Here is a 17627-nt window from a genome sequence, read left to right as displayed (position 1 = left end):
GAAATAAAATAAAATAAAATAAATCATGTTAAAGGAAAAATTTCCTCTGAAAGCTGTGTAACCATTTCTGCAATACAGATGGATCTTGCTGTTGGTTACTTGCTTCTGACATACCTGAGCTCAGAGTTCTGCTCTGCTCCAGTTAAAGGATTTGTACCTCTGTGTGAGTTATGTCAAATAATGGCCATTTTATCTTGGGAAAAAAAAAATAAAGCCATACCAAAGCAGAAAACCTGTAGTTTGTGGAGGAGGAGGGTTGTATTTAAACTGACAATTGCAGCGAGTGTGAGTTCTTTGGTGTGGAGGAGGATCGCCCTAAAGAATTCTCCATCATGGAAAATGGGTTTTCGCTGTGCAATTTGCCGTTCTTCGTTAAGCCCTGTGGTTCATAATTAAATAGAGTGCTGTGGTTTCTACAGTTTGGCCTCCTTTCTTCAGGCTGACGTGGAGGCTGCACTTGGACCAGACACTTCTCAGGACAAAGAGTGGCGTTTTAGAAATAAATGATGTTTTTAAAGCAGTTGACACTTACACTTGGTGCCAAAGCTGTCAAATGCCACAAGGGTTTACCTTTGGTTTTAAGCAGTGGTAAAGCAAAGGGAGGGTGAGGAGAGGATGCGGAGCCTTGCAGTTGGTCTGCACCACCTGTCGGTTGTCAGAAATCGGTCTCTGGTGTTACTGACAGAGGGTACAGGGGATTCTGACGTGACGTACGCTGTCCCATACAGATGTTCTGCAGGGCTGATGGTAACCGGGATGGGACGGTCAGGGTTGTAACAGAGGAGGCATCAGTTGCTCCGTTACCTTTCTCCGCAGACTTCGTAGAGCATCTGCCCTGCTGTCCCATCCCAAACGGGTGCTTTAGGTCATTGTTTTTGTGAGCGCCAATTTAAATTATCAGTTTACAAGATGGCAACGATGCAAGGGGAGGAGAAACTCTCAGCCCTACATTTTGATTTATTGGGTTTTCTCCATCTCAGCCTGAATGTTGAACCCTCTTTCTGCTTTCAGTACGTGGTTGAGGAGACGTACGTCACTGCAGTTATTTGAGAAGTTCTCAGGTTTTAGACACACCAGTTCCTGTACTGGTACCTCAGTTCGTTTGCGCACACCCCTATGGAGTACGCATCCAGCGCAGATGCTGAGCAGTGTGGCCCCGCTGTGCCACGCATCCATGCAACAAGGAAAGGCCATGCATCTCAAATTCTCTCATCAAGTAACATTCGATGTTGAGAAACACGTGCAAATTCCGATTTTATTTCCAAATAATAGTGTGTTGTAAAATAATTTCTCAGTCCCTATGTTCAGCTGTGAAGTGCAGTTGGCAGCTTGTCTCTTAATTTCAGCTGTGTTCAGCCCGCTACCGGAATGAAGAACTACAGACATCAGCCGTGTGTAGACTCCACACATATAATAGACTTTGTTATTGAACGAGGAGATACATTTTCAGTCTTAACACAGAATCAGTCTACTTAAGCCAGAGGATGCAGATAAACTTAAGAGGTGGACAAGTAGTGTTGTAAGGCTTGTGGCATGTTGTCACACAACATCCTTGTTGCTAAATTGGAGAGAGATGCGTTTGATGGATGGACTATTTGATGGATAAGGAATTGGCTGCATGGCCACATCCGAAGAGTTAGAATCATAGAATGGTTAGGGTTGGAAGGGGTCTTCAAAGGTCTTCTAGTCCAACCCCCCTGCAAGGAGCAGGGACATCCCCGACGAGATCAGGTTGAGTTGCAGTCAATAGCTGAATGTCCAAATGCAGATGATATTGGTGACAAATCATCTCCTTCAGGACTCCATCCTGGGACCAGTACTACTTAGTATCATCGTCAATGACATAGTGGGATTGAGTGCACCCTCAGCGAATTTGCAGATGACACCAAGCTGAGTGGTGCAATTGATTTGCTAGAGGGGAGGGATGCCATCCAGAGGGACCTGGACAGGCTGGAGAGGTGGGCCCGTGCCAACCTCATGAAGTTCAACCAGGCCAAGTGCAAGGTCCTGCACCTGGGTTGTGGCAATCCCAGGCACAAATCCAGGCTGGGCGGAGAATGGATCAAGAGCAGCCCTGAGGAGAAGGACTTGGGAGTGATGGTGGACGAGAAGCTCAACATGAGCAGGCAATGCGCCCTTGCGGCCCAGAAGGCCAACCGCATCCTGGGCTGCATCAAGAGAAGCGTGGCCAGCAGGTCGAGGGAGGTGATTCTGCCCCTCTACTCTGCCCTGGTGAGACCCCACCTGGAGTACTGTGTCCAGTTCTGGAGCCCCCAGCACAAGAAGGACATGGACCAGTTGGAGAAGGTCCAGAGGAGGGCCACAAAGATGATAAAAGGGCTGGAGCACCTCTTTTATGAGGACAGGCTGAGAGAGTTGGCGCTGTTCAGCCTGCAGAAGAGGAGGCTCCGGGGAGACCTTATAGCAGTCTTCCAGTACCTCAAGGGGGCCTACAAGAAAGATGGGGAAAGGCTGTTTAGTAGGGCCTGTTGCGATAGGACGAGAGGTAATGGTTTTAAAATAGAGGGGGGTAGATTTAGATTAGAAATTAGGAAAAAATGTTTTATGATGCGAGTTACAGAACACTGGCTCAGGTTGCCCAGAAAGGTGGTGGAGGCCCCATCTCTGGAAATGTTCAAGGCCAGGTTGGCCGGGGCTCTGAGCAACCTGACCTAGTCAGGGATGTCCCTGCTCCTTGCAGGGGGGTTGGACTAGATGACCTTTGAAGGTCCCTTCCAACCCTAACCATTCTATGATTCTATGATTCTATGTCCCTGCTCCTGGCAGGGGGTTGGACTGGGTGGGCTTTAATGGGCCCTTCCCACCCAAAACATCCTGTGATTCTATGGCTGCTCTTGGCACAGCTGGCAGGGCAGCCCATTTCCTGGTTGGTACTTAACATAAAAACAGGAATAACTTGGATTTAACAGGTAGATGCACAGCACATGGCATTGCAAAACTTCTGTAGAAAGAATACCAGGTCTTTAAAAACAAATGTCTTTTGACTGATGGAAGGAGAAGGCTTAAAAACTTGCAAAGTTTAGGCTCACAGCAGATCTGAAAGCATCACGGCACTCAACCCCTCAGCTGAAATACCGAGGGGTCAGGCAGAAGAGCAAGTGACATGAAAGCTTCCATACTTTCCACTCCAGAGGAAACATGGATGGGAAAGGTGATCTAATGTAGTAGCTCTTCTCAAATGAAGACTATGTTTCCACACAGACTCTTGTTCATAATTAAATGTGGTGCTATGATTTTTGTGGTTTCTCATAAACTGTAAAAGTTTTTTTGAGGTCATCTTCCCGCATCAGAAAAAAAGTCTGACCCTGCTAACAGAGGCAGGAGGCTGCAGCTGAGACAGAGCTTTGCTAAGGATCATGCTGAACACTCCGCAAAAGTCATTGTAGAGAAGATGTCTACCTCCAGCAGGTCAGCTTCAAGGCTGCTGGAGGGTGGACACTGATGTTCAGAGTGGTGATGGTGACAACCGCAGCTCAGATAACACAGCCCTGCCTGCAGCACCTTAACTTGCACTTGCCAAGGGGGAAGGAAGACCCCGGGTTTACTTTCTGTTTAGGCTGAGTGGGCTCAAACCCGTGCTCCGTGTTTCCTAAGAGGATGATGTGGTAGACATGAGGGGAGAGGGAGAGGGGACCTAATTAGGATATTAACCCTCTTGCAGCTGCAGCTCGGTGCCGAGGAGGAGCCAAGGCTGCCTGTACAAGAGAGAGCAAAGGCAGGAGATGTCTTGCAGCCTCAGGCGTGACCCTTCCAGTGGGCAGCAGAAAAACCTTGTAAATGAAACTGGTAGATGTTTATGCAGCTTTCATGCAGACATCGCAGAAACAAGAGTGTGCATGTGTACCCCCGCAGCAGAGAAGAGAAATCTCCTCCCTTTTAGAGGATGCTCTGGCCTATAGAGGTTTCTGGGGGAGGGTACAGTTTTGAATTATAAGCATCATCCTTGCTCTGCCTTGTAGGGCCCTCTCTCCCCCTGTGTCGTTACACAGAAGCCTCGAGGGGACCTGAAATTCTTTCCTGGCACTTGCTAGCAACTCAATGCGTTATTCATCTGGTCTTCACAGACCTTTACTTCAGGATGTGGCACAGGGTAAGAAAAATAATTCTAAAATTTTGTTTCTTAGATTTATAAAAGAGAAATATTTGAAATGGTGTGTGAAGCAAGAGTTTTCCTTCCTTCCCCTTGGGCAGCCCAAGAGAGCCCCCTCCAGCAGCGGTTTTACTGATGGTGGGCATGCGCTGTAGACAAACACGGTATCTCAATGCCACATCAAAGCTTTGGGTCTTAAACTTGGTGCTGCTGTGGCACAACATGCATTCGAAAGGATTTTTCTGGATTTGTCAAAAAAAAAAAAAAAACAAAAAAACCAAGCAAACAAAAGCAAAAAACCCCATCCTGAATGTCCATGTAATAACGGTGGTGAAGTCCCTATAATACAGGCGTGCTACTGCCTTTGATAACCGTCCCCATCCTTTTATCTTATCACTTCCCTCCCTGCTTTTTTTGTGTGGAGTTTGCAAAGGCCCTTCAGGGAACAGGTAATTCTTCATGTTCTATGAACACTCCTGAAATCAGAAAGGGCTGATAGAGAAGATACATTATCATCAGTCCACACGGCATCCACACGAAATTCAGGCTTCAGTAGTTGAAGAGCCGTTGTAGATAGCACGTCCCTCGTGCAGAGAGGCTCTGCTTTGAAGAGCTGGCAGTGGTGAGTGGTTGACCACCGCAAACTGCCAGATCGTGTTTGTTCTCAAACTGAAATTTCAGCAGGCATGCATGTAGATATTGAGGCAGACAGCGTAACGTCATGAAAAGGAAATCAGAATTGGAGCATTAGTGAGAAGCAGAAAATGTCAAGTTTTAAGACTAAATGGATAAGTAATATATAAAGTAAAAAGTAAATAACAAACCAATGAGCTGAATTATTGACACCACAGTTCTGTAATTTTTTTAATAGAGATGTTTCTAAATTAGTTTCATTTATTTTACTTGGCCTTGCCTTCCCCGAATTCTCAAAAGCACCATTGGTCACAGATGAGCTGTTGTATAGAGAGTTACCTATCTTAGCAAAACATCCACTGCTCAAACACAGGAGAGACGTGATTTGGGGAGTTAAACAAGAATGGGACCTTCTTTACATGACTCTTCTGAAAAAATATGACATTTAGCAAATGTATGCAAGCTCTTGTCCTGCAAGGCAGGACAAGAATTATATTAATTAGACTTCGGCTGTGTGCAGGTTTACAACAGGTAAACTTCCCTGTGTCAGCACTCCTAACAATTTGTGTAAGCCGACTCTTCGCTCTTCCACTGCCGTATTTTCGCTTCTCCTGCGTTCAAGACCAACGACAGTTTTCCAGCATCAATATGATCGCTGTCCCGAAAGATTAATGAAACTTACATTAAAAGACCCCTAAAGCTGGATCTCAGTTTCTCAGGTGGACCTGAGTGTTGTACTTTTGCACTTTTATTTCTTCTTCCTTGCTTTCCTTCCCTCCTCAGGCAACAAGCTTTGCAAATGTGGGTGGAAATAGTATAACTCCCAATGTTGTAAAAAAAACACCAAAATAGCCTATTTTAAAAAAAATATATGTTATCTGCAGCTTTAGGCAGACAGAAGCATTGTTTTTCAATATTTATATTTATTTTTTGAGCAATTTATTCATCCTCTCTGAGCACCTGGTTCACAGATGCCTGTGGAGATAGTGTTACTGGAGCTCTGCATCTTTACGGTTTCATCTCTTCCGCATGAAGTTCTGCTAAATAGTCCTCACTCATCCTTTTTTTTTTTTTTAAATAAGGTATTTTGCATTTACTCAACTGCTTAAAATACTCTGCTGCAATAGCCTCTATTGACACCCTGACTTAACGCAACTTCTTAGACAAACCAGAATCTGTTTTTTCTTTTTTTTTTTTTTTTCAAAAAGATTACAAGTTTGGTTGATAAATTAGGTGCATTTTCACTATCTTTATCTGAGTATGAAAGCAGAAGTGAGTATTTTGCAAAGTGTAACTTTTAGAGCTGTTTTCTTGAAAAGCATCATTTCATGTCCTGGTAAATATGATGATAGATTTATGAACTTGTAAGGATATTTATATATTACATTTTGATGATTGTAATTATTTAACGTGCATTTAACAGATTAAAAATTGAGTTGTCTGACAGATTTTAAACACCATGCTTTGGAGTCTGGCATTCAGACTGGCCTGTTTCACCAACAGGGTAAATACACAGTCGTTCACATTTCATTTGCACATGGTGTAGGAGGTGATGAAATGACCCCTCCTACAGATTGGTCTGGTTCAGCCAATAAATTGGATCCCTGTTAAAAAAAAAAATCATAGACTCATAGAATAGTTTGGGTTGGAAGGGACCGTTAAAGCCCACCCAGTCCAACCCCCCTGCCAGGAGCAGGGACATCTCCAACCAGATCAGGTTGCTCAGAGCCCCGGCCAACCTGGGGCATCCACCGCCTCTCTGGGAAACCTGGGCCAGAGTAAAACGTGTCTCAATGCAGCCAGTGTAAGTTAAAGACCATGCAGTGGAGGCTGTACTTACTTGATGATAAACTAGAGGTGGGATCCTCTGAATTTTCTGGGCACTCTTGACCATACGGGACTGTGGCGTGGTGCTAAGGCAAAAAGGCTCTGTGTGGTCCTTGAGTATATAGGCAGTCTGTCATAGAATCACAGAGTCATTTATGTTGGAAAGGACCTTTAAGATCATCGAGTCCAACTGTTAACCTAACACTGCCATTTCCACCACTAAACCATGTCCCTAAGCACCACATCTACACGTCTTTTAAATACCTCCAGGGATGGAGCAGCCTGTTGCAATGCTTGACGATCCTTTCAGTGAAGAAATTTTTCCTAATATCCAACCTAAACCTCCCCTGGCACAACCTGAGGCCATTTCCTCTTGTCCTGTCGCTTGTTACCTGGGAAAAGAGACCACCATGAGCATGAGGTTTCCTTTCAGCCTCCTCTTCTCCAGACTGAACAACCCCAGTTGCCTCAGCCGCTCCTCATCAGACTGGTGCTCAGACCCCTCACCAGTTTCGTTGCCCTTCTCTGGACGCACTCCAGCAACACAACGTCCTTCTCGTACCGCACACAGCGTTCGAGGTGCGGCCTCACCAGTGCTGAGAGCAGGGGCGTGAGGCAGGGGTTTGACACATCTCTGCACAGGGCATCTGCTGCGCTGCCCTTTCCCAATCCAGCAATTTAGCATCAGTCAGGATCACACGTGGTGCAGGAAAGACCTTCAGGACTCTCTGTTATAACGAATGTTAAACTGTGATTGAAGCCACACTGTTTAAACTTTGTAAGCTAACTTTTGCTCCTGAACAAAAATAAAACAAATCAACAGCAGAACTTCTGAGCCCAGACTCCTGATAGACCGGCAGCAGTGAGTTATTTGCCCATGAGCGTGACCATTTTCAAATCAAGAAACAGACGCTGTGAAACGTCTTACCGATCAGCAGATTTTTTGCACATAAACTGATGTGCAGTAGCGTGAAGCAAAGAGTAAGTGCCAGAGAAAATATAACACTGAAATTTGGGTTAATGCAACTTTTTTGGCGACTCTTGAAGCATGACCAACATCTTTGCGTGCCATTATGACTCCAGACTACATATCCCAGTGCGCTCTACCTTTTATTTTGCTGCTACCTACTCTTGTGCTGCTGACCACGGTAACTTGCCTGTCTGAACGCATTTGGTGCACGTGCCAAAGGGATAACCCCCAACCCCGTGCGGCAGCTGGAGAACAGTGAGGAACTTTTTAAAGGCCTGGGAAAAACAGGATTGATTGGCCATTAAGAGCCTTCATGATTGTGAAGAATGTCAGCACGAACGGACACAGCGAGAAAAAGGGGAGGGGGGCTGGTGGGCTGATACTGTTTGTTCTTTTAGCTAACCCAAGAGTGGGAAATACCCTACCAGGAGGGATTTTAAAAAGCAGACAGTTTAATCACTTAATAGATCTTACTTTATTGCAATCGTGATTTAACAGGAAAGATTCACTATTCCGAAAGAGAACAGGTACTGTCTAACAAATTAGATGAAGCACATAATTTTATGTTAAATACGACTGAGATATACTGAAGATTTTTTAAGGATATGGCATTTGAAAACTTGGGTATATATATAACTGAATATGTATAAAACTAAACTCTGTTAAGAGCATAACTGGGAAATAACAGGAAAGTTTTCAGTACATGATCCTCACTTAAACTGAGAGAACATTAGAGAGAACAAAGTTGTGTCACCATATAATTAAAGACTGATGATGCACACAGACAATATTTAAGTTGGGGCTTCGTGTGGAATATTAATTCAGACATTTGCTAACTTTTCAATGTTTCACTTTGCAATGTTAATAATGTTCACTTAGCACATGTTATCTGCTTTTCTTTACAGTGCCTTGGAGAGATGTACTTCAAATTAGTTTAAGGACGTAAGAATGATTTATGTGCTTTTTTTTCCCTGTCTAAATGACATAATTGCAAATAATTGTGGGAGTATCTTGGATATATCAGCAGAATCACTCCTTATCAGACCAAAATAATGCTTTTCCTGCTTTCATTTCAGTCACTAATGTATTATATTAGGACTAGAATTCTTTTTCTGCGGTTCTCCGAGTCCCAATTATTCATCAAATTAATGACTAAGGAAAACGTTAATATTGCCAACTTAAATGTGTATTTTGCTTTCTTTAGAAAGTAAATATTGAGCATCTCTTTCATCACATTCTGCAACAGGAAATACTGACATTTATTAGTACACCTCTTATTCGACAAACATTTTTTGGCGTTGTTTTCTTACTACAGAAAAATCGGAAGTGCACAAACAGAAGCAAATCCCGTATGCGCTGACCCTTTATTCTATTACAGCAGGTTGTTCTGCATGCACGTATAAAAATAATAATCAGTCATTAATGAACACTGGAACATTTGTAATGAAGGTCTGGTTCCAAGATCAACTCAGTCTGAGCATCTTCAGTGGATTAATTGCTATGAGATCATGTATCTCAGCTGCAGGAAGGCTAAATGGAAGTTTTAATGTGCTGCAAGCCAGCTGCACCAATGTAACTTATTCCCTCTAGTCAAGCAACATCAATTTCAGAGGCAGCTATTATCCACACCCTTTCTTTCAGGGTTCTTTTTTTAATATTATAAATTGCTATTACAGAAGAATTGGAATTGGAAACGTTGCTAATTAGTACCTTCCTTTTGAAGGCTAAGATTTTAAATTACTCCTGATCTATCACTGAATCTGTTAGAAAAAAAATCAGGGATCCTCATTCTAAAGCAGCACTTCCTTCTCTTCCTGGAAGGGGAAGGGATAGACGTCCCTTAAATCTCTCTCCAGACTCCAGTCTGAAATGAACTGGCACTGAATCTCCACAAAGACGCAAGGCAGAAGCAGTACCTGTTGCTGTATAAATGTGCAATAAGAGCTGTCCAAAACACGTAACTTTTCCATGTCCCCAACCTCACGCAGCACAATTAGTAGTTCAGCTGTCTCACAAGCCTCAATACCTTTATAGAACAGCACAGGATTTTCTCTTTTTCTTAATTAATTAAAAGGACCATCTGATAGAATGTGCAGCACACAATCCTAAATTAGGTTAGAGGATTACTTTAAAGGATTTATCATGTGTAGTTTGCATGCATTCACAGAATGGAGAACAAAATTCTCATATTAAATGGGGTGTAATTTTTAAGGAGATCCATACTTAGTGTCAGAATCTGATGCCCAGTACATACTTAAACTGTCTTGTCTAATCCTGTGCAAATTCCCCTGCCAACATAACTAGATTTGTGCCAGCATCTTCAGCTGAGGGAATCCCAGGAGTGTCACCAGATCATCTTAGACACTGCCAGTGTAACGGATTTGTCAAACCACCGCAAGCCAACACCAGTCAGAGCAGAGCCAAGGACACGGTAATTTATGCTGAGGGTGGATTTGGCCCTTCTGCAGCGTCACTGGCCTGGGAAGCAGCAATATGACTCGATCGTTTTAAAGGTCCAGTCAGTGGCACCCACCTGGCTATCCGGGCCAGCCTCCTCAAGTCAGTCACTGTACAAACAAACGTGACCAGCAGTGCTGCGGTGCGGATGAAGAGGGATATTTTCCACGCACCTTTGTGTGACCATTCCTATTAAACTAACAAAGACATGGGAAGCACTAGTACACAGATTTTGCAAATACACATATACTGCCTTTTGAACTCTGCAAGATATAACTGATTTACACAATGTAATTTTAATTTTTACAAGAGAAGGATAAATAAGACAAAAATGGATAAAAGGAATTTCCTGTTCCATATGTTTTAGTTTAATGACAGATATTTATAATATCAGTTTTATTAAAGGATATTACAATAGGTAGGCACAAAAATTCTCAAGGTAAAACTTCTTGTTGTAGTGTTTCAATTCTGTTTAACCTTAGGGTCACTACCTCTGGAAACCAAAGTGAACTATGGCATGAGACAGGTAACAGAAGATTTCCAGGACAGAAAATAAAAGTTTAACTCCATGCAAATGACACAGCACCCTTGTGAGGTGGTCACAGGCATCCCAATCAGTCAGACAATTAGAAGGCATTGGTATCGGAAATAAATTGCCTAAAAAATGCACTGAATCAATGCATCTGACTTGCAGGTTCTGATAGAGGGAAGCATTAACAACTTGGGAGATGTAGGGCTCTGATATTCATGCTTCCTTGGTTGGTGGAGAAAAACTTAGCCCAATACCAAAGGTCAACAGTCAAGATTCAATCAGTGTGGCTTGTTTGGAAGATAACTGTTAAAATGATTTAAGTAAAGAGCTGATACACCTCTACCATAGTTTCCAGAGTTGCTAATAAAGGTTTCATCTGTTCTCCAGGGAAATAAAACATGTTTGCAGACATTTCTTCAAGAAACTGTGGCAGCTTTTGAAAAGTTTCCTGCTCTCTAAAATACATATCTACTAACCAATCTGAAGAAAATGTATTTTTCATCTTAAAGTTATCACGAGCCATTACTGGAAGTACATTTGAACAAGCTACCTCTCTGAGAGTTAAAGCAAAGGGTGAAGACAGATTATAAACTGAACAAAAATTCAGCAGCATCTTATTAAATAAAATCAGCAACAGTTCTCTCTGCTGACTGCAAAAATCTTGTTCTGCGCGTTCATAGAAGCTTTCAATGTTCTCTTCTGGATGAACAACATTCAGAAGTTCTTGCTTTACTGGTTCAGACTCAACATAATCCAGTGGCAATTTTCCACTGGAGTCCCTCTGCTGTAGAAGGACTGGTCCTGCAGGGAAAATAGAAACATTAATAACAACAGCACATTTTATTTGGCAGCCAAACAAGATTCTAGTTTGTTTTTCTGCCAGAAGGTAGGAGTCTGTCTAAATTCCTTTTTGTAATAAGTTATCTTGATGTAGTTGATGAGTTACACATTTGCTGTACAATCTAGAACATGCAGAGAAACCCTTTTTAACAGTTTATGATATTGTCTTAAGTTTCTTCCCAGTTTTGCTAGGTTGAAACCCAAGGATAATTATATAGAAATGGAAAAGAAACTCAAATGCTGCTTATCCTAAAATTTCAAGTAATGATACAGAGTATGTAAAAATTGAATGTTATTACTGTCATAAAAGTCTATTAGGTATTTCATAGACCAGGTTATTTGCTGACATGGACTCCAAATTAAAGGCATGTTACTATGATGGTCTCTGTTTTACTTTCCTGAATGGTGTGGCCAATCTTGTCGTAGGCTATGCAGCAAGGGAAACTACTGATGTAGAAATCCTTGTCCCTCCCAAAAACTGAGTTTCAAAATTTGGTCTTAGTAGACTTCTGAAATGCAAAAGTTAATTACTGTAATAAATAGATTTAAAGCATAAAGTATATGGGACATGTTTTACTTGTCAAGATTATACTACATTCTTCTGGTATTCCCTCTTTATTAGTAAAATGGAGCTATTAATATTTAAATAGTTTACAGACATCTTGATAAGTTTAAGAAAGGCTGCATCAGTAACAAAAAATGAAGGCAATTAACACCAGGTGGTGTTTTTCAAAGACGAACACATCAGGTACCTCCTTATACAAATTTGGGTTACTATTGTAAAGTCATGATGCCACTTTAACTTGAATACATATTTTAATTACAAAAGGTAATTCACCACGTTAGATATCTGTACCAGAGGTTTTAACTTTGCTGTGATTAAAGCTGTGTTGTTTTACTCCATCACTGTTTATGTAATATAATTAGCTTTTGCAAGCTGGAGGTTTCTTAGAGAAAGAAAGTAAAAAAGTTTTTACAGATATGTGTCCTACATTATTGAGCAGAGTAAATCCACACTGGATGGGTAACATGTTTTCTACCACAGTCCTGTCAGCTATTTGACAGGCCAAAACCCAGAGTGTGACAAAGGCAAAGACAAGGGTACGCACAGCCTTATAGCTGCCAGAAAACCTTGATGAATGCAAGAGCAAGTAGAGCTCTTCCCCTAGGACAACAGGATCATCCACTACCTATTCTTCACGATAGCCTGGGAAAAATGCACATCTGTCAGCGCAATGCCATTTCCAATTGAGGAGCTGGGCTTACTATAATATTGGCTATTGCATCACTTAGACCGATTGAACTCAGCCCAGGTATTGGCTTGGCATGTCAGATGCACGGTTCAGTAGATATATAAAACACCTGGGAGCCACAGAACTGAAGCTCAGCAAACACAGAGGTAGAACTGCAGAGGAATGTATTGATTATGAGACAATGCTTGCACAACAGACACAGAAACTGCCTTTAGGGGGCAGAAGAAGACTGTAAATAGAGGGTCTTACGCCAAGAACAACATAAAATTTTGTTTCTCTACCTTAATTAAGTAATAGGCCATCTAAATACAGTGCATTCCCTTGCCTCGTAGGTATAGGCAGAATTATTTTCATCGAAAAAATCTGGACTCAGCACATAATGCACAGAGATTAAACTGACACAGTAGGTCAATGGTAAGAATACTGCAAATACTTGTTTTAGTAAATGAATTAAAAGAAGGAAGCGTTGCTATCCAAGACCATTCTTTGCAGTTGTTTTTTAAAAAAACATACTAAGTTAATTATATTGACACAGCGTACTTCAAGACAAGGTACAAGTTCCCTGCAACTGAACAAAAAATATTGTTCAAAACATTTATCATGTGTCTGCCTAAGGGGCAATGTATCTTTATTTAGAGACTAAGGCATCCCTCCCACTATTATCCCTAAACAGCAGTTACCACAATTACAATATAGATTCCTTTCTTAAACTAATTACCAAGCTAATTGTGTTCTTCAAAGACCATCACATTAATTTTCATAAATGCTGAACAAATTTCTGTTGAAATACATGATTACATAGAGATTTACTGATCTATTTTTGTATCACGGTAAAAATAGATCAAAACAAAAGAAAATCCTTAGCTTTGCTTGGTGACTAGGTAATCTATATCTTCATTAATGAGTTTGGAGAATATAGTTACAATGCATATGGTGTAAAATGCAGAATAAAAACATCACCATATTGGAAAAAAATGTGAAAAACCTGGTTAATTTCATATTCAGCTGATCAAGATAAGTGCGAAAACAGTATTATTTTTATTGTGACCAAAACAGCTTGGCTTAAAAATGTTTTAAAATAAATACTTCATAATAAGATTGTATTTTAAGCAACTATTAAGAAAAACACCACAAACTTCATACGGACTCAAAACAGTGGATAATTTCCCTAAACCGGTTTAGCATAAACGCACTCACCCCCATGCTGAAGTAGCAGCTTGCCAATTTCTACATGTCCATTTGACAGTGCATCATGCAAAGGAGTCACCCCGTCCACTTGACTGAGCAGGTCTACCTCTGGACAACGCTGCAAAATTTCACGGACACACACTGTGCTGCCATGGTTACAGGCTTCATGCAAAGGCGTCCAGCCAGCATAGTCTGAATTATAAATCAAGGGAAGTTTTAAAACAGTAGAAGTAGTACTAAAATGTTAATAATGTAATTAATTAGACAGCAAAACACTTTACTTTCTAGTATCTATCATGACCACAGTGGCAGCTTGCGATTTCGAAACAAGAAATTCTATTGAATAAATTAGAAAAAAATTAAATAGCACTTCTAAAGATCAATAGAAAACCTTATGTTAAAACACACTTTAATTATAAATTAATCTTTCCTCAATGTTTGCTATAAAGTCCTCGTTTTGTGTTCTTTAAAATAATAAAGACAGTTTTAATAGCATAAATATAAACTTTATTACCAAACAGATATTAATACAGTTCTTTATCTGCCTTAATGTCTTACTTCTGTAGAGAAAATGAATAACTTACCTTTAACATTAATGTCTGTTCCAGCGGAAGAGAGAAGCTGAATCAATCTCTCCACTTTGTTACTTATGCAAGCTCTATGCAGGGCTGTCTCTCCTACCATAAAACATTAATAGATTACACTAGACTAGGCAAGATAGCAACTAAAGAAAATAATCAAAGTGCCTGGAACTAGGAGACCTGGCTATATGCCAGAAAATTCAATAATGAGTAAGATTTTCCTTTATCCTGTTTAACCATCTTTTAAGAAAATTCAAAAAAAAACCCCACAGAGCGTCTGTTCCACCAGAGATCCAGCAACGAAATTGTATTGCAAACGGTTTAACACAGGAATTATCTCCCCTCAGTTCAAGGTTTAAAGCTTCAATCACACTATAAAAGCACCAAGTGATCACAGAACACCAAAAATACTGGGTTTTGAAGCAATAAAACTTTAGACTGCAGTTGCCCTCCCTTAAATTTATTCATGAACCTACGTTAAAATGTATGGTTCTTTTTACACAGCATTTATAGCTTAATTCAAATGAATGTTTCTGGCTAAGCACGAGTGCCTCTACACACTCAAGTATAATTCAGAACTTCAAATCCGTTAACAGATGGTTTGCTGTTTCTCAATAGGCTGTCTGACTTGGCTACAGTAGCAAAGGAGGGGGGAAAGAGAGAGAAATGAATGAAGGGTTCCTAATGATAATAGTAATAAAAAAAGAGAAAATCCTCTGGAAAAATATCCCGGTTCTTAGCACCATGTAAAGCTGAAGTAAGTGTGAAAAACTGAGCAGCAAGCAACTGAGAACTGCTGCTTATACGTAAAGACACCATTAGTTTCTGCATGATAAAAACTTCAGACCCATTCTAAATGCTGTTTTGCTTTCACTAAATGATTACGTTTGAAAAACAGCCAGAGGAAAATCTTGATGCCAGGTGAAAGATGATGCAACAAACATCTTAGAAATGAAAAATATCTCAGGCTAAATCTCTCAGCCTTTGTGATACGATTTACATGGTATATTTTGTTATATTCATACCTTCACTATGTAAATCTGTCAGCTCCATACTCATTCTTTCAACAGAAGATACTACTCACAATTTTGGCAGGGGAAGAATAGAAAAAAAGCAGTTGTGTTTTTTTTTTTTTCCTAGTCCTTCAGCTCACTTTTTTTTTTTGTAGAAGTCAGCATGTAATAATTCACATCAATTTTACTTGCAAAAGCAATAAAGGGAAAGGGAACCAATTTTAAAAATGCATGGTCTGGCTCTGTTACTGAAGCTCTCTTAAATTCCAAAAGACGGTGAGGGTTTTTTTGTCCTTCAGTGTTTGTGATACAATTCTGGTTTTAATTTTTTAACCAATCCCAGCTTGCTTTTTCCAGTTTTTTCTAAGCGTTCTCTTGGGTGACATGACTAATATAGTTGTGCTTTAAGTGATATAGGTAAATTTCTGATGATGAAGATGACAAAAAACTAGTTCCAGCAAGTAATTCTGTCCAAGTGAAGGCTCATGTAAAGTACAATTTATTAGATTTGTGCAATAAGTAGGAACCAAATGTATTACTGCCGTGCTGTTTTATTCCTTAGGTACTTGGGTTCCAGTACAGTTAAGACAAAAGCCAAATGCCTTTCATAGTCTGGGCTGAATGCCTGGAAGAAAACAGTCCATATGCTTAACACAGCTATGTAACATAGCATACTCCACAGTCTTTGTTCACAAAATGTCTAGGACTGAAAGAGATGAAGACTGAATTATACTTTCAAATCAGAAGACGTTGATCCTACCAAGCACAGGTTGAGGTGGATTAGCAAAGTAAGGCGGGCAAGACTGGAATGAGCTCACACAAGCTGTACACTGTATTTAATATCTGGGAGGGGGAGGGGAATGAAGAAGGCAGCTTTATTCCACCATATATACAATTCCTCCTTTTAAACAGACATCGAAAGAAACACAAACCGTAAGAAAATAATTCTTGGGCATAAGCCATCATTTTAGTTCAGCACTCATCAGGACAAGATGATTCTACCCATATAAAGTTCTTAACATAAATTAGATATATAGAATACCTTTAATATTTCTCTTGTAAAAGCGAACCTCTTCAGCCATAAGGCAGCAATTCTCTTTGGTGTACGAAGCCTCTACTTCTGCTTTTACTCTAAGCTTCTTTGTCAATGGAGGGCACTTACTAAAGGTCAAGCCACTGAAAAGAGTGCAAAGGGAACACGTCTAAAATCACTACTTCATATTTTAAGATAATATATATGTAGTTAATGCTTTTAAAAGTATATACGCAGCATACTTAGATCTATCCATTTCAGAGTTATTTCTCAATGTCTTAATTACATAATTTCTATGTCATTTAATCATAACTGTATTTAAAACAGTAATAAAATTAAGTTAACTACAATTAAATCTTTTTTAAAGGTAATTCTATGAATGGTTCAACTTCTCCATGTTATCTTCAAATTTTACATTGGGAAAAGATAACTACGTCGGTCTGCATATACACTGAGATGGAGGATGGGGAGAAAGGGGGAACCCCAGCCCAGAGGTGTTACTGGTTTACAATGGAGCTTTCTGTCAGTTGCAGTAATTTGTAGACAACAAAACAGGTCATATAAAGTTCAAGATATGTGTCAGGTCAGAAACTGTCCCCCAAAGCAGAATAAAACTGGTGATGTTATAGGTATTACTTACGGTAGATCAGGCAGCACTTTGGCTTGGTTCTGCTTATCGCCATTTAGCATCTGTAATGCCCTTTGAGACTCAGGGCATGGCCATTGCCCTGTTTTCTTTTTATTTGCTCTGTGTATCTTTGTCTCATGCATCCCTGCCTCTTGCAAAGCAGGCAAATAGGAACAGACCTGTTGCAAAAGTGTCATTTTCAATGACTTTGCAAACCGTAAATTAAAATGCAGTCATTTTCTTTTGTTGCACTTCACGCAAAGCAGCCAACCACCACCCACAGCTTCCTGTATCAAAGTTTTAAAAATACAATCCCTAAATAATTGCATATATAGATAGTTTAAATTTCTGCAATCTTTTTCATATTCTTGTAATTCACTTTTTATGCTGGCCTCGGAGGTGAGTAGGTTGTGTCTGAGCCAGAAACTGGGAAATTCTGGACCTCTCTCTTGGGTTTTTTGGTAGCTAAGTAAGTTTTGATCACTTTAGCTGGACCTAACACTGAAGCAAAGTTAATTGATTCTCAGTATTTCCAAGCTTCCTGCTCCCAACCCAGGGAGC

At 40.4% G+C, this 17627-nt stretch overlaps 1 protein-coding gene across 3 annotated transcripts in view; it reads right to left on the bottom strand.

Moving 5' to 3' along the window:
* Positions 1–7998: 7998 nt before the first annotated feature.
* SLF1 (SMC5/6 complex localization factor 1) overlaps positions 7999–17627 on the bottom strand; it is a 37151-nt gene continuing 27522 nt past the window's right edge. For all 3 annotated transcript variants that reach the window (XM_086770468.1, XM_086770470.1, XM_086770469.1), the window contains 5 exons: positions 17079–17245; positions 16448–16581; positions 14396–14488; positions 13821–14003; positions 7999–11331 (listed from right to left, as the gene is read on the bottom strand). In XM_086770468.1, coding sequence (XP_086626594.1) covers positions 10847–11331; positions 13821–14003; positions 14396–14488; positions 16448–16581; positions 17079–17245 — 1062 coding nt within the window. In that variant the 3' untranslated portion in view covers positions 7999–10846. The remainder of the gene's footprint in view (positions 11332–13820; positions 14004–14395; positions 14489–16447; positions 16582–17078; positions 17246–17627) is intronic.

This window comes from Chlamydotis macqueenii, chromosome Z (genome assembly GCF_036417535.1).
Source record: "Chlamydotis macqueenii isolate bChlMac1 chromosome Z, bChlMac1.mat, whole genome shotgun sequence".
Taxonomy (NCBI): Eukaryota; Metazoa; Chordata; class Aves; order Otidiformes; family Otididae; genus Chlamydotis; species Chlamydotis macqueenii.
This window is presented reverse-complemented; position numbering and strand designations above follow the sequence as displayed.